Source organism: Phalacrocorax carbo, chromosome 4 (assembly GCF_963921805.1).
Source record: "Phalacrocorax carbo chromosome 4, bPhaCar2.1, whole genome shotgun sequence".
Taxonomy (NCBI): domain Eukaryota; kingdom Metazoa; phylum Chordata; class Aves; order Suliformes; family Phalacrocoracidae; genus Phalacrocorax; species Phalacrocorax carbo.
The window spans coordinates 53,944,862-53,970,405 of NC_087516.1; the positions used below are offsets into that span (position 1 = coordinate 53,944,862).

Here is a 25,544-nt window from a genome sequence, read left to right on the forward strand (position 1 = left end):
GACGGGCCAACTGTGGAACCAGCCGCAAAGCTCTCGCGTGCCCAGCTAATACCTGACCTATCCGCGAATCACCAGGGGAACCACAGCCCCGCTGCAATGCCACTGCAGAAGACAAAGTGGAGCCAGTATAAATGGACGGAGGAAGTTCTCCAGCTGGATCAGTCTTTGCTGGGGAGAAGGAACATTTTGATGTCAATATTAGGAGCCATCACAAAAAGCAACCGTGTACATAGGATCCAGGAGGAAGAAAATCAGTGCTTACCCATCAGCCGTGAGGCTCCTTAGTTTCATGGGCTAGAGGACAACAAGTCTTCTCCAGGAGGACTTCTAGCATGGATTCCTCTCTCCAGGGAGACAGAGCAGAAGGCAAAGGCAGGAAATACGGTAGAAGCCTTCCCATTATCTGTATTTCTGGCCTGATTTTCATTTCCTAACACACTAGCTGCAGCTCTGTTGCACTGTCTATCGTGCCCAGGCAAGCACAGGTAATTTACTGCTTGGTTTAACTTGGTAAACAAGTGCTGAGCCACCAGGACAAGAAACACTTAATAAACCCACAAAAGAAATTAAAATAATTCATAACAAGGATGCAAAAGCAACCAAAAAAGTGTTACTGTTACTTCTGTGAATACCACTGCTTTGCAGCACTGGTCTTGCCAGCATCCCGCCACGTCAAGTATTTCTCTCGCTGCCTCCCCACCACCCCAACCTTGCCCCTGCCTTGCCTGTCCCCTCCTCTCATGGGAAGCACCCAGATAAAGCAGTGACCCCACACAGCAGTTTCCAGCCCCATGCCGAAGAAGGCAGATGCACTGAGAGCATCACCACCACCTGCCGTGCTCGCCCTCCCACTGCTCTCCTCACAGGTGCCCCACTGAAACAATGAAGATTCGGCGCAGAAGGGTATTCATCATCTGCATCCTGCGTGGATGTTTAGAAGCCCGCAGCAGCAAAGCCCGGCGTCAGGGCTATGCGTGGGGTGCCCATTCCCAGGGGCCGGGGGCTGCCTGTGCCAGGCTGTCCCAGCGCATCCCTGCAGACTTGACCGCGCACCAGGCAGCAGAGGGACGAGCCCCCGCAGCCCCCGCACCACCCCAGTGCTCGCTGCGCCCACAGTGAAATTTCCATTTCCAGCTGCCAGCACCGGCAGGCAGCCAGCACCTGCCTGCAGGCACAGGCATTTTACCAGCAGCTAAAGGAATGGGGAAGTTTTCGTAGGAGGAAGCTCTGAATTGTGTAGGGGACCAAAGCTTTCAATTATTAAAACTGGCATCTCTGGAGCCTGTAGCTAGTAGCCACTGCCTTGATGCAAAGCAGCGATGTTCCCCACAAGGGAGGCGTGCTCCCCCCGCCTGCCTCCCAAACCCCAAGCAGCTCACTGAGCCTTCTAGGGCCCCACCAAGGGCAGTGAGGGCTCGCATCCGGCACCAGCAGATAACAGAAAACACCATTTAGCTGACTATAGCCCAGAGAGACACTGCTGGGATTTGTACCCAGGAGGTCCTGATGCTCAGATTCACGCAGAGACCACCCACTTGAGCAGGGCTGTGTCTCTGTGCGCATTTTCTGCACAAGAGGACAGTCCTGGTCCCCTTCCAGATAATCCCAAATATTGCCTGGACACTCGGCTGCACAGGCTGCATTTGACACATGCATTTAAGCAAAGTGTACCAAACTGTAAATGCCAATAATGGTTTATCGCTGGACTTCTCCCCCACGAAAGGCAAGGCCAAGCACAAAAAGTCATTGCTGAATGCAAGGGGAGATCTGCATTTTGGTCACACTAACGTTTTTGGTGTCACACGGAACACAGATTTGTCAGCAAGCCTGACTGAAATAAGAGTTCCTTTAAATCTGAGGTCTAGGTTCAGAATAATTCCTACGAAAAAAACCAGAGACTATCAGGGAGAACGAGCAGTGTTTTTATTCATAATTTCACAGTTAAGAAGAATGGATTTATATGGATGGATGGCTAGATGGATGGATGGGTGGGTAGATAGCTATAGACAGACATGTATTATTTATGATCTTATTATGTTATAATATATACAACTACTTTTTAGACATGACGGTCATTGTTACAACCACAAGCTTGTTAAGATGGCTTTTAAATATGAAACAAACAGCCTTTTTTTTTTACCAAACTCATCTCAGTTCACATCTGAACTAAAAATGACATGGGAAAATGTCTTTTTGGGCAACCTTAGCTTTCTTTGAAGTGTCTGCAAATCTGAATCCAAACCCCTAGTCTTAATTGGTTAGATGTATGATTTTTCTTTCTTCTAAGGATTATTTAAAAATTCAGTACAAAGACATCAGATCTTCAGTGCTGTCATTATAAACTTAAGCTAGTGAGGCAACAGAATAAAAAAACCATCTTGGGAGTTAACACAACTTCAGCTGAATGCTTTGTATTTGCCATATATTTTTGTGATTCACATTAATAAGTGAGACAGCTCTAAGTGTCAGATTTCCAAAAAGTATCATGTTGATAACTGCAATAGCCTTATTGTATTTTATTAAGCAAACTGATTAAAACATAAAATTCCCAGGGCTGAAATTTTATATGTGAACTTTTTCTTTTTCTGTACTGAAACTCTTCTTTGTAGGTTATTTAGCATTCTTGTAGCTCAAAGGATGCATTATCTAAAAAAATGGATGTTTATTAAAGATTTATCGATCTGCACTCTACACAAAAATAGAGAAACCCTTTCAACCATCATTAAATGGTAGGTTAGCGAGTCTCCAAGTCAGTAACACATTTTCTGACCATTTTCTCTTGGGTAGATTTGTAAATAAGAAAAGAAGTTTACCAACAGAGATGAACTATGCGCAGCTTTACAAACCAGGGAGCCTGATCTTGTAAACGTAGCTGATGCGAGCAGTCATGTTGATTTGAGCCGGAAGAATAGAATGAAAACAGATTATTCCCCTGTGCAACGGCTTGAAAGAATAAACCAAAGGGTAAGAAACGGGTTGCTCAAGTGCACAGCCAGGGGATGTCATGGGCCAGACCCACTGCCAAGAGTCGTGGATGTTTTCCCCGCTCCATGAGCGTGGGTGACCACACTCCTCCGCTCCGGGACAGGGAAGGGAGGTGGGATGCTTGGAGGAGCTCCCACGAGCAGGGCCAGGGGTTAAGCTCTGCAAAGCTACACCGCCAGCAAACACCAGTGATGCAGGAGGAGCTATTCTGCGTTTCTGCTGCCGTGGCAGTCGGGAGAGCCCAGATATCTCACCCGCCCTGTGTCCAGCACGCTGCACGACCGCCACCCACCCCCGCATTTGTCCAGTGTTTGGAGGCAGTCATTTGGATACTGCAGTAGATGACAGACATCTGGCTCTCCAGAAAGACCTCCAAGGAGGAGAATCTATTTTTTATTTCTGCTTGGTTGTACTCAGTTAATTAACTGCTTCCAGATCTACAAGATATGGAGGACTGTTTGAGTGTTTACATTATTGTACAAAATTTACAGCCGACCAAGAGCAAAAGCAGAGCGTGGTTAGGTACCTGTGAAGGCATCTGGGAACAAAATGGGAACTGTGGCCTTTCTCACTCACACACGTACAGCTGCCCTCAGCTACACATTCTCGATGTCAGTGAGGGCTCTACTTGCAAAGAGCAAGGGCAGCTCACCCACCCAACGCTGCACAGGCGCAGAGGACGGCATCACAAAACAGCAGTGTTAAAAGTGTGTCAGAAACTTTGGCACGCAGGTATTTCGAGTGGCACAGCAGAAGCTTCATTTCCAAAAGCACTCCCAAGAACAGGAGGTAATCTCTCCCAGCTACGTCCACCATCAGCTTCTGGATGGCTGGGATTCAGGCGCTACCTCTCTTACCATGGTGGCCCTCCTCCTCCTCTGACAAGCCTGGCTGAACCAGTCTGCAGAGTGTCACACCTTGCTTTAGCACACAATTTGTGTTAGCCCAGAGGCAAACTGAATTTTAACAATATTGTTGCCCCCCATTGGCAGCCCTGAGAAGTTCCTGACATTCAGCATGTCCCATCAGTAGCTTAAAGGCTGTCTACATCAATGCTATTGAACCCAGGTGACCTAGTTCAGTCCCAGCCACAGCAAAGCACGCGGGGCTGTGTGGGCACAGGTTGCAGAGAGCATTTCTGCACACAATCCATGTAAATACTAGCAATAGAACGAGAGGAAATGGCCTCAAGCTGCATCAGGGCAGGTTTAGATTGGATATTAGGAAAAATTTCTTCACTGCAAGAGTGGTCAGGCACTGGAACAGGCTGCCCAGAGAGGTGGTGGAGTCACCATCCCTGGAGGTATTCAAAAGACGTGTAGATGTAGCACTTCTGGGCATGGTTTAGGAGACATGGTGGTGTTGGGTTGACGGTTAGACTTGATAATCCTAGAGGTCTTTTCCAACCTTAATGATTCTATGATTCTAAATGAGGGTTCTGAACTAGAGAGTGTGCCTGGTTGCAGACACCCTTTGAACATTTTAACTTAACACTAACCATCAGAAATGATCAAAATAAGAAGCATGGAAATTTGTGTGCAGCTTACTAATTTAAATCACCTTCCAGGTACTCATCCCAAACCAACCCTTTACAGTTTGCCATCTTAACAGCTTTTTAAAAAAAAAAAGAAAGAAAGAAAGAAAGAAAGAAATCTTTCTTCTCCAGATGTTTAGTGGCACAGCTCCATTTTGCAGTCTTAACGACTTTAAAAGGCCATACCTCAGGGTAGTGTTTGGTCTTAAGGTCCAAAATCTGCAAAAAATATACATACCTGCTTTAATTTATGGAGCCTAGGTGAAATCCTAGCTGGCCATAGGATGCCAAGATTTTATCTTCCAAAGACTTTCTTTGATGTCAATGGACTATTCAGCCAGTACAGCTGAGCATGCACAGGATCAGCCCTTAAAACGGATCATACCTTTCTCCACTTGCTGAAAGCAGAGAGGTATGTGTCTTTCCAAAGCAGCTACAGGGAGCCTATAATTGGAGCAGCCTTAATTTTTACACTTACAAAATATTGCATCTCCTTATTATGGGGTGATATTTTACAATTAAGCTCTTGCTGATGTTAAGGGACCTTGAATGCTGTGGATAATAACAAGCTTATTATATTACTGTCTGAAAGCACACTATAAAGGAACTTATTTCCCCATTAGTGTCAGAAGTAACAATCTGAAAATAGGCACTTAGACTCACTTGAAGCAGTGAGTGGTTTTTTAATACACATATATATCTATGTATATGTATATATGTGTACATATACACACAGACCTCCCTTACTTTTGACCGCTGGATTATATAATGACACACAGACCGCATGGCTCTTCTGCATTAATTCCATTAAAAGAACCCCAAAACGGGATGTTGCTCACCTATGAATCTTTTCTTTAGCTTTTAATTTTTACCCATATCAGCTAAAAATCCATTTTCAAACAGCTTAAGGAAGAAACAAACATCTCACTTGAGCTTATTAGCTATGATGCCGTCACTGTCAGCTGATACTGCACATCATTCTGCAGCTATTTAATAACTGTGGAAAGTGTCTTGAAATACAATTTCTAAGAGAGATACTCCATACCACAAGAGCCAAACTCTGAGATTGTGGCTCCTATGGTTTCAATGTACAATAGTAGCTGAATGCTTATAGCAAGCTCTACTGACAGTCTTTGCTACAGACTAGGTCAGGCACAAGATCTGGAGCTAAAAATATCTTAAAATGAGGTTCCTAGATTCCTGATATGGTTCCCAAATCATGCTGTTATTTAGGCACTTGTAATGCCTATGCATGAGGTCATTTTTATTCTTGGTGCTGAACTACCTGAAAGCCCAGATCTGTTGAGGTCTGGTGTTTTGGCTTGGCTGAATCTCCCATGTAATGCATCTATGTGCTTTAGTATCTTTCTGATTGCTCTATTAAAACGCACAACTTCATATACTGGACCTTGAAATTGCCTGAACATGCCTGCAGTAGACCGGCTTAAATCCAGAGAGACAGTGAAATGCAGAGTTAAGTCCTCCATTCTGCTCTTAATGGGGTCTGTTAGGACACTACATTGCTGTTCATATGGTCGTCTCTCCTGTAGAAAGAGATCAACGAGTAGTCAACACATTTGGTAACAGCAGCATGAATTCATGGACTGGAGCTTTAAATGGATTTTCCTCATTTTTTAGGTTTCAGTCAGACCATAGCTTAATTTCAGAAGAACAAGCAAAATGCTGCATACATCAGAAGAGCATTGCTTTGGGACCTTATCGTGCATATTTTTAGTGTGAAATATTCTCAAAAGATTTCCCTGCTTCAACTGAAAGCTAAGATGTACCTGTCTGACTGCAAACCTTCCAAATTAATATCATGCAGATGAGAGATGAAGAGCATTTTCCCAGTACAAGAGTTAATGGGACCAGTCATGAATCTAGTCTCATGGATTAAACCCAGAGGATCAAATGCAGAGATTCATTACTTCATTTATTAGTCCGTCCCAGTTAATCACTTCCAGGAAACAGTTCATTCAGTGAAACTAGAATGCTTTTTTATAATCAGGTCATGGTTTCCTCAGACATACTTGTTATTTTTTATGACTATAGTTTATAACATTTATAGTGCCGAGTGGGTTTGCACATACAGCAAACCTATCAATGCCCCATAAAGGACGTGGCTTCAGGTTTGGAGCCTACCCCACTTGCATGATTTGTTAGGCTGCATTCCTTCCTGCCTCCAAAGAGTCCTCGTCCCAGCTCCAGCACAATTTCATTCACCTCTTTCTGTTAGAAGCGGTGAGTTTCCTCCCCACATCTCCAGCCTCTCCTGAAGTGCAGGTATTGGTGATTCATGGCTTAGCAATCCTTGTAGGCCTGGGTAATGCAGCTGGCAGATCAAGCAATATTATAAATTATAACCGGAGCCTGGGCCCTTCCAAATTTTGGGCAGGTTGACTGGATAATAGGAAACCTTCCTCCATAGCAAAGGTGTAATTAGCTTTTCTGTCCCAGTTCATTTAGCAGTGGAGTTGAAGAAGGTGGATATAATCACTGAGTGCTGCTTAGACACACTAATGTAGCAGCAATGATAAGATCTAATGTAACGCTGTAGGATGCTGAAATGGAAGAAAACCGCACATCCAGAGGAACTCAGCTAAATTATTTTCCAGGCTCAAAATAAATAAAAATAGAGTGGCATTTTCCTTATCAGGGACCAAAAATTTAACATGATTAATTCTGCAATTTAGCTGCAGTTTATTTGTGCGTTAGAGATAACAGCAGGGTTGTGGGTAAAAGCCAACTCACTTGTGCTCCTGACTATTAATAATGCGTGCAGATCTTCTTCACTCACTGAAACCAAACCAAACTGAAAAAATAGAAAACAATAAAGGAACTCTGCTATACGGAAAATGCATTTAATGCCTTTGCCCTTTTCTTCCCGGAGAACACCTCTACAACACTTTTGTTAGCACTGCAGGTAAATCAGATTTATCTTGCTAGTCAGTGCCACTTTTTCCTCCAGTTTTAGAAAAGGATCATCTTGGACGTGTAAGCAGCAGAAATGCAGTATAGAAATATGAGAGTGTAATAGGCATAGGAAACACACACTACCTGGATAGATTTATATAGATTACATAAAAAGATTCCATAACAGTTTTTAATTTTTCCTACTGAGAGCTTGTATTACTCACTGCCTAGATATGACAGTCAAAATGGAGCTCCCTTCGTTCTGGGTATTGCACATAGATGTAGCAAGGGAAAGTGGATGAGCTGCCTAGCAAGAATTGATGCAAGGCTTGCACGCTCCCTTACTTTCCCATCTCCTTGCTTAGGTACAGGGCTTTGCTCTCCTGGATTTCCATGCATGAAGGAGCACCTGTATCCTATGCTTCTTACAGACTTCTTACGTGCTTCTATTGGGCAATATCTATAGTCCTACACTGGTGCAAGCCATGGCTTTTCAAGGAAATTGCAGGAGGATCAGATGCATGTCACTGGCTCCATCAGACACCTCTCTGGCTCTAACCTTTTATCGCCTGATCCCTGCACACAGCAGATAATCAAAGGTCTCTTCATCATCTGTGTGCCGCAGATCACACTGCTCCTTGACTTTTGAGGCAAAACTGCAAGCATTTAAAGAAATTAGGTTACTACTGATCCCTAACAAAATAAGCTGAGGGTGCAAATTAAGGACAAAAAGAAGTGTAAGAATAAAAAGAAGTGCGTTTCAAAGCTCTGTTCTGCATCCATGCAGGAAAGCGCAGCTGGGTGCAGAACAAATGCTCCTAAGCTGCTGTCTCATCTCCGTACCCTTAGTCCCACCCTGTGGCATTCTTGGATGATGGATCTCATCCTCCTTATTTCTTTTATGCCAGACCATGGCCCATGTAGGCATACGTGCAGAGCTGCATAACACCTGACAGCGTGGAACAGCTGCTCATCTCATACATTTTGCTGCCCATCACCAGTCTGCCCACTGACCATGGTGGAACTGTGCCAGGCTCACATCAGCACAGCAAAGTCAAGTCTCCAGCGAGTCTCCAGCATCTGCGTCTGCTGGGCAGGGGAGCGCTCGCTGCCATATAAAGCATTCATGACCATATTCTGTTTGGTCAAACACCACGGTATGAGACTCTCCACAAGCACATTCGCCTGCGTGTGATCAGGGCAGCTATACTTCCACTTCCCCAGCACCGCTGGCAAGGGGCTTCTCCTTAGCAATTGCTACGTCTCTGCCCCATTCATCAGAGAGAGATATTTATGAGCTAATATGTGGACGGACAACCTCAGGATCATTATGCCATCCCATACTTGGATCTGCTACATGGGTTGTGGCCAATGGTAAGAATAAATAGGACAACACTCAGCAGTGAAAAGTGGCCATCAGATTAGGCCTGGGAAAAAATCCAGGGGATTAGGTTTTGTGTACACTGCCAGCTCAGCTACAAGACTTTCTGCCCGTATCACAATATTGGTGGATAATGTTTTTCTTACTCTTCTCCCACTTCTCTTATTTGTGAAGCATTATGACATATTTACTAATGCACATTTTCTCTCCCTTGCTTTCTGAGATACCCTTTTGCACAGGCATAGTGGGACAAAAAAGGCCTCCAGATGTGCATTAGGCTCAAAGCAAAATATCCTCCTGCACCTCATTTTTATCACCTTATTAATACAAGATTCCTTGTCAAGATCTGCAGGCAAATACAGGTAAATAACTACAGTTAAAACAGATGTGCAGGGGAGGCAGAAGAGGCTAAAACCCTGCTACCACCCCATGGAGGGCAGAGCAGCACTGCCTCTATTACTAACAAAAGTAGAAGGTACTAATTAAGTGCTTTGAGGATAATGTGCTCTTTAGGAAATACAAAAGCTTTGCTTTGTCTTGGCTCCAAGCGTGCTGCAACAAATCAAGCCTAACTATGGCTCTCTCAATCCACGTAAAGCCTCAGGGGACTGCAGGAGCTCAAAACTGCAGTATGTCAGAAGGAAACTGCGCAGAAACCACAACAGTACCAACCCTGAAACGCCGGTGGTGTTTGAGTGCCTTGCTAGGCAAAGCAATGGGACCGTGTCTGCTGCAGTTTTAGCCTTTAACTACTCAAAAAATACTGCTTTGGTTTGGTTTTCCTTTTTTGCCCCTCTCAAAATACTGAGGGGACCTGCAATGGAAAAAAATGCTGATCGTTTTCTGTAGCAAAAATAACATGGGAACTAATTTAACCCCACACAGTATATGTGATAACAAGTCAGAATATCTGATGAAGGATTAACAATGGTAGTTTTGCCTAAGTATTTTATATTTGGCCATCACCTAGAAAGAAATCTGGCTACTTAACAAGAAATAATCCACTTTTGAGTAAAAAAGTACATTTTTAACGGTCTCTAAAGTAGCAAAAAAGTAAGCAACAGCAAAATACTGAGTTACTAGATTATCCTCTGAAGAAAACCCTTCAGAAAGTCAATAGGATCCTACTGTTCTGCTGCCTGGTTTTAATCACCTCATACTCTTACGCTCATTTTTTATGTCCTCAGAGAAATTTGATACTGTGGAACAAAAAATTTCAGCAAGAGGGAAGGGAATGGTAAATTCAGGATACTTGCTGGTTTACTTCACCCTCCAGAGCACTTCTTAAAGGCAAGCAAGCACATTATATTGCATGTCACAGTCCTACGGAGAACCACAGCTTTCTGGACGCCAGCACTTGAGAGTTAAGGAACGTTCTGATTATCAAAGCAAAGGAAACCTTATTTGCAGCCCATGTGTCACAGTATCTCCTAGTCTTGCCTGCTCTAGCTCAGGAGAGGTTTTTGAAACTCTCTTTGGCCATTCTGACTGCTGTGGTGGTCTCCAGCCAAGGTTTGGCAGAGATCTCCATGCAGGTGTCAGACATCCTCCCTGACACTCCGGGTCCCGGTATGGGGAGGGCCTGGAGCAGCAGGAGTACCTGTCAGCAGGTCATTTCCGAAAATGTGGCAGGATAGTTGCAAGACTGAACTCCAGGTACAGGAACAAAACCACCAGGGCTGGAAGGTTCATGGAGCTCAGGTTGCCTGCTTCCCCCCCCCCCCCACTTTCTTAAAAAACCCCAACTTCCAGGAAAATTTGGACTGGGAAAATTTGAGTGAAAGAAAAGTTGGGCAAGAGTGGTAGGGATTAACTCCTCTTCTAGGTCCTTGTGTACATTGATGTGTCAGAAGCAGAGGGGGACATCTGACACGGCTGCTCCCTCGCAGGAGCTCCAAAGGATTTAAAAGCAGTTTGAAGAGGGAATCTGACAGTTCGGAAAGTGAAGCACCAAGTATGCCAGTCATGAAGACAAAGGGAAAAAATAAGACAAAACAAGACAAAGCTGGTGCCTCATTCCCTGTTTGCTGTGATTTTCAGCGTGCTTTGGCAGAGGAAAGAGCCTGAAGAAAACAACATTTCAGTGAAATTTCCAGAAGTCTTTTGTTCTTCTATTGCTCCTTTCTCCCTTGCGCTCTGAAAGGCACTTGAGAAAAAAACTATTTACTAAATGAATTGTTGAGGATTCCCATTTATCTTTTCAGTATTGTTTATTTTTCATTTCTCTCTTACTTTTTCCTTGATCACAATAAATCCATCAGGAACCAGATCTGAGAAGCAGATTATTTTAAATTCTAATCATAGCAGACATTATTTGTACTAAATATTTCTATAGAATGGCTCAGGTCATCTATTAAGTTAACCTGCACAGACACCCCTTAATAAGGCATGCTCTTCATTATAGCCTTGAGCATCCCCAGAGATACACAATGCCCCATCAAAGCTCTGTAACATCCAATACTGTGGAGTAAGACCTCTTTTGCAGCAGGGCTGCAATTGCACAAAGCCAACATAAAATCAATACAGCTGACTAATGAAGGATCCCTTTGCTTATGTAGCCAGACCCTAAAGCAGCCAAAAGCCGTCATCATAGTGCCTACATCAACTTCTCTGGGATCCATTCTAGAGATGGGCAAAGATGCCGATGGGACACAAGCTAAAGGAAGTCTCCCCAGATCAACGGTGGCCACCCAATCCTCTATTTTGAGCAGATAGCCGGTAGAACTCGGAGCAGCCTCTGGAGCCCCAGCCCTGTACAGCCTGCGCAGGAATTGAGGGACACAAGGGTGCCACAGTCCAGGCAAGGGTTTGACCCCTGGCATGAAGATGGCTGAGAATTTACATCTCCAAAGCAAAAACAAAACAAAAAAGAATTACAACTGTGACACACTGATTGGAAATGGTTTACTAACTGCAGCACTCTGGGTTAAATCTCGAAGTCCCTGAGTTTCTTAGCAATTTGGAAGGATTAATTTTGCCTAGTACATATTCCAGACTGTCCTAAGAACTGCCGTTAGCAAGTGGTTTTGGTTAATCTTTTGATTAATCTCTCTTCAACGGGGGGAATTGTTTTTGCCACTCAATTACTATACAGCAGGCTAAATTCTGTTCTCATCATTTGACTTATAAATCTCCCCGGTATTCATTTTTTTTCCTCCCTGGTTTTCTAAAAACATGCTATCAATAAATAACAGAGAAGAAAACTAATTCAAACTCAAATTCTTACTATAAAAACCCATGCAGATGACAGCATATAGGTCACCAGCTGTAGCGGAGCATAATACAAAATTTGCAGGAAATCTGTTAGAAAGACCATTTCAGCAATGAGGAATACACGATAGCATAAACAATTTCACACAATGATCACAAAATGAACCTGCCCTTCCATTGCCCTCCTATTCTCCTACTGTTGTTTCAGATTTGCCTCTTTATTACAAGAAAATATACCTCTCGGTTTTATTAGAACGTGTCTGAGGGAACGCTCTGCATGATAGATAGCAGAAAGCAAAGCAAGACGTTGACTGTGACTCAAGGCACATAACAAGCCTTATCTTGTAAAACACCACGCAACTAGCACTGAGGGTGCAACGCTCCTGCGTTACCTGCCATATAAGAGTGATTTTTCCTTTCATTCTGGACACAGTTACCTGCTCTTACCTAAAAGCTTTCCGTCCAAATTCAGATGTAATTTCCAAGGTTTTCAGTTAAATACTCAAAGCACGAAAGAGAAGCAAGAACAATACATCATCCATCCAAGAAATGGTGCACAGCAGTAGGGACACAAGGGAAGTTCTGAACCGTGACACACCAGGACAAATCCCTCTGTGGCACAAAGATCCTCTTAAAGAATGACAGGCAGCCAACTGAACTTCCATTTTTAAGGTCAAGTCTGGAAAATCTACCCTGTGAAGAGCATGAAACCCTTTGAGCCAGTAACAGTGGTGTCACTTGGGCAAAAAAACCCTCCTGTAGCCAACCAGAGAGTCAGACCGGATGTTCTGCCTTGAAAATAAAGGTATAAATGAAGCTTGCCTAAATTTGAGCTGATGGCCCGAGGAAAAGCAGATATTTCAAACCAGATGCTTAGACCATTAGGCCATCTGCTCTAGAAGTGTCTGAGAAGCCAAATGCTACAATGGAATTCTTCTCCTTCTCTCATTTTCTCCTTAAATCAATAAGTCTCTTTACACAAAGCATCTATACTTAGTCTTTTACTTTTTCAACTCCTTTATTTGTAAATCCTGAGGATCTCTTCCCCCAGTGGACTACGGGGGCAAAAGAGCACTAGTTGATTCCCAGCAGGCAATGGTATCTGTTCCTTCATATTATAAAAGCAGGCTATTATTTTTTAAGGAGTATTGACTTTTTAAAATATATGATTAATTTGTGCAAAATCATGTCAAAATCTTGTCAAATTCATTTGTTATGAAAATGGATTTTGCACGCAACTCTGCTTGCTTCCCTTCTTCAAATGAAAACAGTCTGTAGCTTGATCTGAATTAGGGGATATATGTTACTTAGAAGTATTTGCAAAATAATTTAGAAGAACTGGTCATTTAATTCACATAAGATTGTTTTTCTTTGCTAATACACACATATTTAAAAAATAATTAGAAAATAGGAATAACATAGAGCAGGTAGGAAGCAACACACTGTCAGTGCTAAAATTCAGGAGTTGTGGTTGTTTTGGGAACCCATTAGTTCTCTGAGGTCATTCCAACCTGAATAACTTCAGTCTTCGTGCTAGGTCTCACAGTGCACAACAGTGCCTACCACCAGCATTAGAGCTCAGGCTAACGCTAATGAAATCTCACAAACGTTACAGCATCCCTGTTGAGTCTTATCTCCATTGTGGTTCTGCATTTGAACGCTTAACGTAGCCTCAGGCAGGTCAGTCCTCCTGCACTTTGTGCAGCTGTAATAAGAAGAACTTGTATAATTATTCTGTGAGATTTTGTTGTATCCATCACATTTAAACATAACCAAAATAAGATCTTTTCATTTGTTGCTCTTAAAGCAACTGGAAAAAGAAAAGGGGGAAAATAACAATCATATAGTGAAGCATGAATATGCCTATTTATACTTTATGCGAGTACTAAGTACATGGAATTGAAATAAGATGTCGCAGCCGTGCTGTGGTTTGGGAGAGGAGGCAGAGATTTATCTTATCAGTGATCTGCAGTTTATTTCCTCCCACCACGGTGTCCTGCTTGCCATTAAACTGTTGGTCACCACATCTGGGTAACAAGGAAGGCCACAGCATGGGCAGATGTTCCTTAGTTGTGAAGTGTCAATGACATCAGCCAGCAGAATACCTTGAAATGAAAAGAGCTCAGTCTCACCTGTTTCCACCTTTCTGAAGCAAGAGAGAGAGACAGCCCCATCATAAGAGCCTGCCTGTTCCTACAGCATTGGACAACAGCTTCCAGCCAGGACTGTGTGCTTCAAGCGACGCCAGAACTGAATGTGCCTTTACACCAAGGTCCTCACGTATGAGCAACCTAGCAGTGTCCTCAAAAGGGTCAGGCTGCTGAAATAGTTGAATATTACTTGTTGTTACTTCATGTGCTCGTATCCTGAGCTAATCAAATCCATATGCACCAGACCACATCAAAACTCAGCTTTTTACAATTGGTCATCAGGATACTTTATAATTTGATTTTTTCCCCGTTCTGGAATATATTTATTGTGGTAGCCAAGAAAGTACTCCCTATATTTTAAAACCCTAAAACAGTAGGTATATTTAAATAATCGTTGTTGGAAAGGAGATGTAAACATACAAGAAAAGTTACCGCCTTCCCCAATTTGTATTTTGCAAAAGGCAAAACATCTGAACGGGTTTATTTTCAGCAGGACTTACTACAAATCCAAAACCCAGATGCAAATAGCCTGAAGTTTGAAGGGCTGGACCCACATTTTAACATTGTGGTTCTTTATTTGCTCTTTATCTTAACCATCTCTAATATGGAGAAAAGTCTTCCTCAATTTTTCTCTTCCTCCCCTTGCCAACACTTTCCAATACCCTCAAAAAGGATTTAAGACTCCAGCTGCACAGTTTCACTTTGACTCCCACCCCATTCTTCTCTGCTCACCTTGCTCAGGCTGTTGGAGCATCTTCTTTCCTTTTTTTTGTGACTTCCTATAACGTCCTGCAAATAAACGGCTCTTTCTGACCATCTGCACAAGGGCTTTCCATTACAAAAACTCATTGCCTATTTGCAGTAGGCTTGGCATAAACCACAGAAATTGGGAACAAACATGGTGATTAAATAACAAAATCTGAATATGGGTAGTTTATTTCTATTTCAGATAAAATGTTGGGATTAGAGGAAACATTTGCTCCTCATTCTTAGGATTTTTTTTGTGTGTGTTAAGTCAATTACATCTTAATAGGGTGATTCCCTGGTTTTTTATTTGAAGCAGAACAAGCAAAAGGACAGAATACAAATAGTATGGAAAGGACAGACTTTATATTTTACTTGCACCCATACAGCATGCAGGGTTGCTCATTTCAATAACAACAACAATTTTTAATTTTAAAAAAAACCACACCATAGCTTTCACAACAGCCAAGCGGGAACCACTGAAGAGATTATGTTTATTATCCTGGCAATTTTCCCTGCTCCTCAAACTGGCAGGTCAATCTCTTGCACCCCAGTTGCAACCAGCTACAGCTAACGGTGTTCCCTGCATTCCAGCGCATCTCTGCAGAGAAAAGAAACAGGAACAGTGTGGGGGTGGGTGGTGCTTTTTCGTTCTGCGAAATTAGTTCAGCATACTATAAAAACATGATTAGCTATGCCTCAGCCTTGTTTACACTGAAGTTCTTTCAAGGTTTTATTTTACTGATTTGTAAAGCGATGAGTAATATTGACTTATCCTAAGCATTCCCATTGTCATAATGGCATCATAGCTGAGCACTCTCCAAATTAGTAACAGTTATGTCACAACAACTCTACTGAGAAAGTGTGTTTACTTCTCACTAATAAAAAAAAAGAAGAACTGAGTCATGAAAAAGATCACAAGTCCGGACCAACAGACGAAGTCTCTGCAGATCCATGGCTAGCACCCAGGCTCCCTAAATCCAAGCCTAATCTATTATCTACACAACTCCCATTACTGTAATGACAACAACAAAATGGTGGTTTGCATTAATATTTCAACATTGCTGGTTGTGGGTAGGACAGCAGAAACAATGCGCAGCATGGAGTAAGGCAGCCCATGATGTGAAGTTGAATGCGACTATGTTTAGGGACTGCTATAATACAGACCACCAACTGGAGGCATTAAACTGCAGCAGTGCCTTACAACACGTGGCCCAGGAGTCTGCTTGCTGCAAGACTCGCCTGCAAGGGAAGCAGTGCAGTACGTATGAAGACTTTGCTGAACATCTCGTTCAGAAATGTGGAGCGCACACGGAAAGCCAGAGTCCCTTTTGTATGCATGGAAATACCCTTCACCAGAGTGCTTTTACTCCTGGCTTTGGCATTTGCACAGAAGAGGCTAAGCAGAAGGGAAGGAGTCCTCCAAAGCACTCAAGAAATCTCTGGGTCAATGAGAATCACGGCAGCACCCAGTCCTAAGTGTTTTAACTGATGTAAGAACATGAGAAATTAATAAAGCCAAGCTGCAAGAACCAATTCCATCTAATATTGCTTGTAATCACTACCAAGAAGACGCAGAAAGTCTGCAGACAGAGTTTGGTGAAAGGCCAGGAAGCTAATTTGCCATTTGCATAAGTCATTTAGAAGAAGAAACTATTTAAAATTATGTATCCATGACACATTACATGTGAATAGATGAACAGTAATCTTGAATAATAGTTTGGTGAGTATGTGCAGAGGAGGGGGAAGGGAGCTGCCTTGATAAAAGAGCACAATTTGCAAGCATTAGAGCAGAAGGATGAAAACACCCAGGTTACAGACTACAAGATGTGAAGGAAAGCAATTTCAAGATGCTGCTTCAGGGCAGACATTGTTTTTTGCCCCTACCTTGAAGGGAGAAAGGAAGAAGTAGCTTTGCACATACGTCCTCCAAAGTTTGACTGCAGCAGTGATCCTTATGGCACCGTACTACCATCCAGAATAACTTGTTGTTCTTCCTATTATTTCTTGCCATTGTCTTTTAAAATATCACTACTGAAGTACAGTCTTTCCATCATGCGTAGGTGTAAAAAGAGAGCTGTTTTGCCCAACGGTTGAATTTGATGGGGGGTGGGGGGAGACAAGACACACACACACTTCATTTTCCCTGAAGAGCAGTGTGAGATTTCCAATCCTCAGCTTTAACACATAAAATATTAAGAGCCAATTTTCAGCTGCACCTCTGTCACTTCCATTATCATTCTACACGTCCAGAGGTGATAATGGACTCAGTAAATTGCAGCCTTTTTCCATCCCAGACCACGAGGGCTTTCACCTGGGGACAACTCTGCACAAGGGGTGGCCCAGATATATGCTAATGGTATCCAGCAGCAAGGCACTAGGGAAGACAACAGGATGTGTTCAAAAAACCAAGGTACTGTATAACAAAGGCAGGCAAATGCCCAGGAACAAAGCAAAACCAAGGAGGAGTGAGCTTGCTACCCGCAAAATTATGCCTGTGTCGCTATCCTGACAGACTTGGGCTGAAAATACACCGGGCAGCCAAACTTTTTTTCATTCAGTCACATCCAATCTGAGCTGCTTACTGATTCAGTTCAGCCACAGTGCCAAAAATTACTGAGAGCAATAATTTTTTAATTACAATGTGACAGCAAAATGGACCGCAGCACAGGTGGTGACAGAGCTGCAACTGGTATTCAGCATGTTCATTGAGCTCATGGGCACGTTTCAGAGCTGGGCAAAAAAAAGCTACTTACAATGAAATAGTGCCGCTGCCGGCTGCAGCCTTTGCATGGTCCCAGCTCTGCTTGAGAGCGTGGGACACCACACTTGTAGCAACAGGCGCTGAATTCTGCAGGAAATCACCCCAAATGTTGGTGATTTTTAAATTACGACAGTATAAAACACTCCTTGGATCATAAGCATAGCAGATATCTCTTTCTTTTCCCGTGCATGCAACGAACCCCAGTCTCAAATCAGGCAAGTAGATGGTATTTATTAATGAATTGGGATCACGCCCAATATACTGCAGGGCTTCCCTGTATTAACGAGGAGCCTTCAAGGAATGAACTGCAAAAATAGAGAGCCAGACCACGAGGCTGTTGATCAGTACTCAGAAACCCGAAGCGATTACCTCCATCAGGACTGAACAGCCTGGTGTGCTCAGGTCATGGGGACAGCATCCCTCCTGCTCAGACCCCATGAGCATCGCATTTTATTTCCCTGAACTGAACAAGCGACATCTGTTAAAGCCTCCATCCTGCCACACTGCTGAAGAAAGGAAAGTGCACTTTGCTCCTACATGCTGTACTTCAGCAGTTATTATTTAATTATGTTTTTCCCCAGCGAAACATTCTTCACGTATAACAGGAAAGCAAGACAACACGGAACATGGTTAGCACCCAGACACCTTTTTTTTTATTAATTCTTCCTCCCCAAACGCACAACCAAGCTTTACAGCTTAGATGGCCAACATAAGGGGGGAAAAGAAACCTGGACTGATAAATTCTAAGAGTTCAGGAAGTCACATTCGACTTGGGCTTGAACTTCACAGCACCACAGCTAGTTAACAGCAGAGAGGATACGCAGCCAAGAGCTCTACGCAGCCCATTAACAGTGGCAAAGCATTATCCTTTACTTACTTCACAACTATCCTACTCAGCCGTTCCACCTTGTTACAGCATGTACGATCGTATCAGCGTGTAACAATCTTTAAATATATCTGTCCCTGCAAAGCTACGCATCAAATTTACCTGCATTTACCGCATGTGCTTACAGGTGTAGCACGTGCTTGCATGCATAGGGTGATATATTTTAGGAAGTCAAACAGCAACACTTGATCCCAGTTGTAAGGTGGCCGCAATTAGCTCTCATAAGAATTACAATTTTGAAAGTTCACGAGGTTGGATCACTCCAGCTGCATTTCAACAAGTACTAATTTTGCATGTGCCAGTCTCTTCAAAAAAACTTCATTTCTATGAATTTTTAATGATGCAAAGTAATTTTTTCAAGGTCACTGAGAGACCGAGCAGTTATTCAGACATTAAATTCGCTCACAGTTTCTTGGCAGCTTGGCAAGAAAGCGAGCAAGGATGGTGCGTGGTGGCAGTTGGGGGAGGGAAGAGTGATGGGGCAAAAGAGCAGAAAGAAAGTTAAAGAAAAGTGAGACAACAAACTTGACGGAGAACTAACCTTGAAAACAAACTCATGTTTTTTATTCATGTCCTAGAAGTAGAAAGGAGTAAAACTCATGCCTTGGGCATATATATAATAATTTAAATCCCCTTCTTAGTATTTTATACTGTTCAAATAAAGGGGAGGAGGGAAATAGTTAAAGACATTTTATTTTATTTTGGTTTTTTTTTTTAAAAAAAGTTCATTTATGTCACGGCAGATTTTCCAGTAACCTAATGTGGCAATATCAAAATGACTGCTTTACCTCATTAACCAGTTCTGTGAAAAAGCTGGCATGACATTGATGGAAATTAACAATTCAAATGGTTCTGGCAGCCACGAGAGTGCCCGCTCCCAAACACTTCACCTCTTAACACCACCAAAATCTTGCTGCTACGGGAGCTTAGTGCCTGACAGCCGTGTAGCACCACCACCCTCTCCGCTGTTTGGGATGGACAGCTCAGAGGGTTTTTTGCTATTTGTCAAGTATTTCCTTTCCTAGGCTTCAAGCTGTGATCGTTTATTAAAGCAAGCAATTCCCAGAAAGAGTGGCCGCAGGACTCCCCTACTGCGCCACTGCAGCAGTAGTCCGCACTACACGTACAAAATAAATGTAGGAACATCACAGGAAAAACTTGGTACTGGGGACATAACGCAGCCCGGCCTGAGGTCCCAATTCACCTCAATAAAGTCACCCGTGTCCCCAGGCCTCCGCAGTCGTGGGCTCGGCAGCGGCAGTCAGCGCTGTGTGGTTTTTCCTTAGCTGACTCACACACTTTTTGGAGGTGGCTTTGCGTTGCCTGAACAACCCGTGCTGCCTGTTAAATCTTATCAGACAGACAGCTTTTGCTATCAAAGAAAGGCTGTTGCAATAACCGCCATCCTCATCACCCCTGTCACTCTTCATTTGGGCGAGCGGAGGAGACTTCCCGCCAGCAGCAGCGATGCCGGGAGCGGGCGAGCTCGAAGTAAACCGCCTGGAGGAATCTTTGGCCTGTGCACACATTTCCGATTCACCTGCATTTAATGCTGTTAATATTTCAGCAGCTGCAGTGCCAGGGTCAAACTGAAATTTTGCACTCTCTGTTTCACTCGGAAATGTCAGTTGCAGACCTTCGGCTGGATTTTTTTTTTTAATTTTCTTTAAACACTGGTGAATGAAGAATAAAAGAGAGAGTAGCAAAAAGTTTATGAAAAGGTCAGAATACTAATTTCCATGGCCTGTAATTTAAATATTGCTTCATACAGGACCTGACCTTGCCACCTGTCTAAAATAGGCAACGTTTCCATGCAACACAAAGGGACCTGTGCGCCCACCATCACTGCTGGATTCTCTGTTCTCCAACAAAATCCATGTCGGCACAGAGGGTGGGCTACACAAACCACCCTGTGGCCAGTGTGTAAACCCTGGTTCCTGGTGAGGAACCTCCTCACCCTCTGCATGCTCGCTGCAGGTCTGAGACCAGTGGAGCCACATCTCTGGTGCCGTACCAACCCTGAGAAGCAGCCAGAGGTGGGAGCTCCCAGACGTCGCTGAGGCACAGCGACGGTATAATCTGGGAAGGACACAAAGGGCAGCAGACGGGACACCTCACCTCTACCCGCGTGACCCTAAGCACTCACACGAGAGCATGCGCAGACTGTCTACGGGACCATTTGAAAGCATGAAAACACTCCATCGAGTACACTGTAGGAGGAGCTGGAATATGGACCTGATCCTGAAATCTGAATAAAGGCTAATATTCATACAGGTAAGGCATCACATTGCGCCGTTCAGGTTGGCTGTACCCTGCAGCTGTTCCCACATGGCGCACGACAAGGGCCCTTATTCCTGCAAGAAACTCTAAGGCGAGGAAACAATTCAGTGTCCATTTCTGTTCAGCTTTGCTACATTTCAGCTGACACACTGAAGAAACTTGTCAACAAATGTGAAAGTTGTATCCACACGTGTTCATTCATACAACCTGAATGTATACTCTTAAGTATATAGAAACTGATCCTCATATATATTGTAGCTTTCCTTTCTATTTCTTTTAGAGAGAGAAGTTTTAAGCCCTCAGATTTCCCTAGAGATCTCTCAAATAGAAGTCATTCATTTGTGAGACTTGATCCCTTTCTGCCAATATCAGTGTTATTTATCTAGGGGGGGAAAATCCAAATAAAAACCAACACCTTAATTTTTTCTTACAAAACTACAAGTTAAGCAAAAAAACCCTGAAGGGAGCCTCTCAGGTTCCTGCCACCTTTGACACATTTCAAAGACACAATCAATAGGGAAAACCAACCCCAGCGGCACGATTTTCACAGACATACCAAAGTGAAGATTAACCAGCCATATAGCTTCTCTCACTGTGTGTGTTGAAGCCCCTCCTTGCCTCAAGCCAGGCAGGAAATACTCAGCAGAGGGATGCCATACTACCTTCAGAGATCAGGTCCAGGACTTGTGCCTTCAAAGGGGATGACAGCTGGAAAGCTCTCCTCCAAAGGTGTTTCTGAACACCTGTCCTTGAAGCTGGGCCACTGTGAGATGCCTCAGGCCACAGCGACCAGCTGCAGGAGGATCAAGTCCACAGCCGGGTCTGGTCTGTGCTCCCCACATTATTCCAGATGGCCTGACCTCCTCTGATCATTAGGGACTCTGGGGGACTTCTGGAGGTGCGGGCAAACCACAAGAAAGCTTAGTAAAAGCACTGTAGATAAGAGAGTGCTTAATGAACTTGGATACCCAAAGAGGACTTTGGATTTCAATTTAAATATTCAGTTATATATTTATTTATTTATTTTTAGGTGGCTTATCCTCAGAAAGGCAGTTTGGAGCAAAACACACCTGTTGACTCTTCATCCATACATTGTTTTTCTCTCCAGTCACCTACCAGCAATCCAGCAGACCTGACTGGACTATACCTGTTTCCCTCCTTCAACATATGGGACCAAATTCACTGCCTGGCCATCACTTATAACTGAGCTTTTCAGTTATGGTCTGTACATAGTTACTGAGCCAGTAAGTGTTTAAAAATCCCCTATCTCCCTCACACAGATGCAAAACCCTAGACAAAGGAGTACCAAAATGGACCTCTAATTTCTCAGAAGACTGATGATTCATACTCAATAGGTCAGCCATAAATTTAACAAGATTCCCAGGAGCATCCTTATTTTCCCTCTAGGACCAGGTGTACCAGGAGCAGTATTAAGAATTAAAATGTTAGCTGTTAGCTTTAATGAAAGAAAATTAAATGACTCAATATTAATAATTATATTCCCAAAACAGTCCTGTGAGCTAAAGAATTAAATTTTAAGTGTTTTATGCAAAGAATAAACACTATAAAATTCTGATTGAGAGAGGTTTGGTTTTTATGGCAAAACATGAACAAGATGGAGCTAGATATGTGTCTCCACCTGATGTTGGGTCACTCTAGTAGACACTCCAGACTCATTTTCCTATTTTGACAGGTGGAAAGTAATGTGCGGGTTGTTGGGTTTTTCCCCCCATGTAAAATAAGCCAAAAAAGGCAATATAAGGATCTGATGATCGATCACAAAAGTCTTTCTCTCCCTCAAGGTCCCTCTTGATTCGAAACTCAGCCTCACCTGGACCTACAGCATGAACAAAACTGTGGTGCAAGTCATGCATATGACAAATCACAAGTGCAAAGCGTTCCTGCCAGTTGTCCCTGGGAAATGCCACAGGATGGCACAGCAGATCTGATCAGAGGGATTTTAGCCACCAAAGTGCAAACTCTACCTTGTAAACCAACAAAAATACTCAGATGAGTAACTTCTGATTCTCTCTCCCCTTTTGTCTGTTGGTCTGTCAGGAATGGGGGGAAGAGCTACCTGATGGGGGCTTCATTAATTTTTATTTTCCCAGCTGATTCCCCATCAATTGGCTAATGAATTTTATGATACAGACTGTATAGCTGAAAAATAAACATGCTACCAAATGAATGAGGGATACGTTCATGAGGTTAAAAATGCTGGATATTAGAGTTTGTATAAACAGCAGAAGTGTGAGAAGATTATCAACACCAGAAAGATTTTCTGACCACCTAGCTTGTTTTTCAAGGTTTAAAATGTTTGGGTTTAGGGTTTTTTTTCCCCTTCTTCACAAAGAGCCTGCTTCACACTTGTCTGTGGTCATTTCCTACTCAATTTTACTTTCATAGCATCCTGTCTGAATTTCAAATGCTTAAGCAGAATTCCAGTAATCATCAGTGATAATGCATGATCTGTCTAATGCAAATAGATAGGTTAGATTAAATTCACATCCACTAAAAGTTAATATCCCTGTAACAAAGGAACTGCAATCATTTGGTGTCTTCATGTGGGTACTTAGTTCTGAAGCAGTGATAACCTGTCTACAGAAAAACCTTTCCAAACTGTAACTTTCTGTAAGACAAATGATGGCTCTACATTTTTTTCTCCGCTTAATACACCAGTCCTAATCCTGCAAGCTGATACACAGAGATGCCCTGTCCTGCTTTTGCAGAGCTCTTCAGAGCTCTACCAGAGGGCAGGGCTCTGTCAGCCTGCAGACATCCATTTGCAAGATCTAGCACTTAAGAAATAGAGCTTTTTACCTTCCACATTTGCATAGCAATTTGCCACATTTTATTCTGACTCACAGTCCACAGTTACAAAGCTAAGGGAGATACAGCCCTGTTTAAGACAAAATTCATGCTGGTGCCACACCATTTGCATCTTTAGCTTCCCATTGCGCTGAGAAGGGCAGACAGAGCAGCTGCAGAGATGAAGGCTGGATCAGCCCCATGTGCTTTGAAGAGTGGTTTGCCGCAACCACCTGGCAGGTAGCGCCTACCCTAGGAGAGAGTTTAAACCATGCTGTGAAAAATGAGTAAAATGCAAAGCTCTCAAAGCATGGCTGCACCAGGACTGTAGGTAGCTTCCATCTGCATCCTGCTCATTTGGGTACAAAAGAAACATTTCTCCATTGCACAGATGGGGACAAAAGATACAAGGGAAACAGGGTAGGGCTGGCTTTTTATTCAAGCATTTTTGACTGTGTTTATTTTTGAGGCAGTCACTCAGCTCTATTTGAAAATATCTAAGCCTTTTTCTTTCGGGATTAGCCTACAGGAAGAGCCCTTGTGCCTAAGCAGGGCCTTCTTATAGGTGATGCACCATGCACAGCCCCTGACTCCCCGTTCGACCTTACAGGACCCTTGCTGTGCTAACTCCAGCAAGCCCTTGCCTTAGTAACAAAGTCCACCTGGACAGTCTGCCTGGGGGACCCAAAGGATGTCTTCTTCCAAAACATGGGGCTTGTGCCAGCAGTTCTAGGGAGCCTTTACCAGAACTAGCTTTTCCTTCCCTGTTCTTTGCAATGCAGTTCTCGGGAGAGCTGTCTCACTGCTCGCAAGGAGAATGGGAAAAGCAAGTAGGAGGCACAGGATGGCTTCACAAAATCCTTCCAAAGCGCAAGCGCTCAGCCACCGGCTTCCCCTTCCCCACACACCTGCACACAGCCGCAGGGAAGCACGTGCCACCCCAAGAACCCTGCTTGTTCATCGCCAAGCTTTTCTTGGTGTTGTTATTCTCTTGCCTGATGATTTCCTGAGCTGCTGCTTCAAGTTCAAAATAAAACGTTAATAAATGTGGTTGTTTTTCATAACTTCTACTTCATGAAACAAAAATATTCTCATTTCTCCCACATTCTAGAAGAAAACCTGAACTCTGCCTTCCTTCAGTTGTTCCAAAGGCTGAGGCACAGCAGAAACATAAATTTTAACTTGTTGTGGTTTTTTTTAATTAAAACTGATTTCCTAAAGGATCATGTTTGCAAGAAGGCATTGAGCAGTGAATATCATCAGCAATCAATGCAGTAATGAGCCTATTTTGTTAGCCTTCATTATGTTATAAGAGACATACTCTGCTTAGACACTGTTACAAGCTCCACTTAAAGAAACCAGTACCATATATTGGCAAGCACTGGAAATAACTGGACTGCACACATCTTTCTGCAGGCAATGTAGGACTCGAAATACGTGATGGCATTAGACATTTGGAGTGAAATCCTGCTCATATCAAGGCTAAAGGAAGCTTTGCCTTTAAGGGGCTATGCCCATGCCTAGGAAGACGCAAAGGGACATGTGGGGTGGTGACAGCCAACCCTTTGGGGTCTGGTCCCACTCTGGGACTCCCACAGGTGTCTTTGAGGGAGTTACAGAAGGTGATGCCTAAATTCTTTTAGAGTTGTCAAGCAGTAAGCCGATGCCCCCCACACACCAGCCATGCCCACACGCACCTATAGGGTTTTGGCTTCTTGGAGATTTTTGGCATTGCAGGGGTTAATAACTGCCCTTGAACCCCTGGGAAGTGGACTTGAAAAGTTCCAGAGTTCAAGCACAATGCCATAAGCAAGGTGCTAAATAATAAAAGAGCAGGCTTGTACAAGGCTCCCCGGCAGGGGATGAGCCCGCCAGAAGCTCCGCCCGGG

The 25,544-nt window shown here is 43.4% G+C and overlaps 1 protein-coding gene across 3 annotated transcripts in view; it reads right to left on the minus strand.

Annotated features, from left to right (window-relative positions):
- UNC5C (unc-5 netrin receptor C) overlaps nucleotides 1-25,544 on the minus strand; it is a 275,298-nt gene that overhangs the window by 175,849 nt on the left and 73,905 nt on the right. Inside the window, exon 1 of one of the 3 annotated variants that reach the window (XM_064449977.1) lies at nucleotides 263-345. The exons of the other annotated variants lie outside the window; for them this stretch is intronic. Coding sequence (XP_064306047.1) covers nucleotides 263-266 — 4 coding nt within the window. The 5' untranslated portion in view covers nucleotides 267-345. Of the gene's footprint in view, nucleotides 1-262; nucleotides 346-25,544 lie in introns of those variants that run through there. 3 annotated transcript variants of the gene reach the window in all.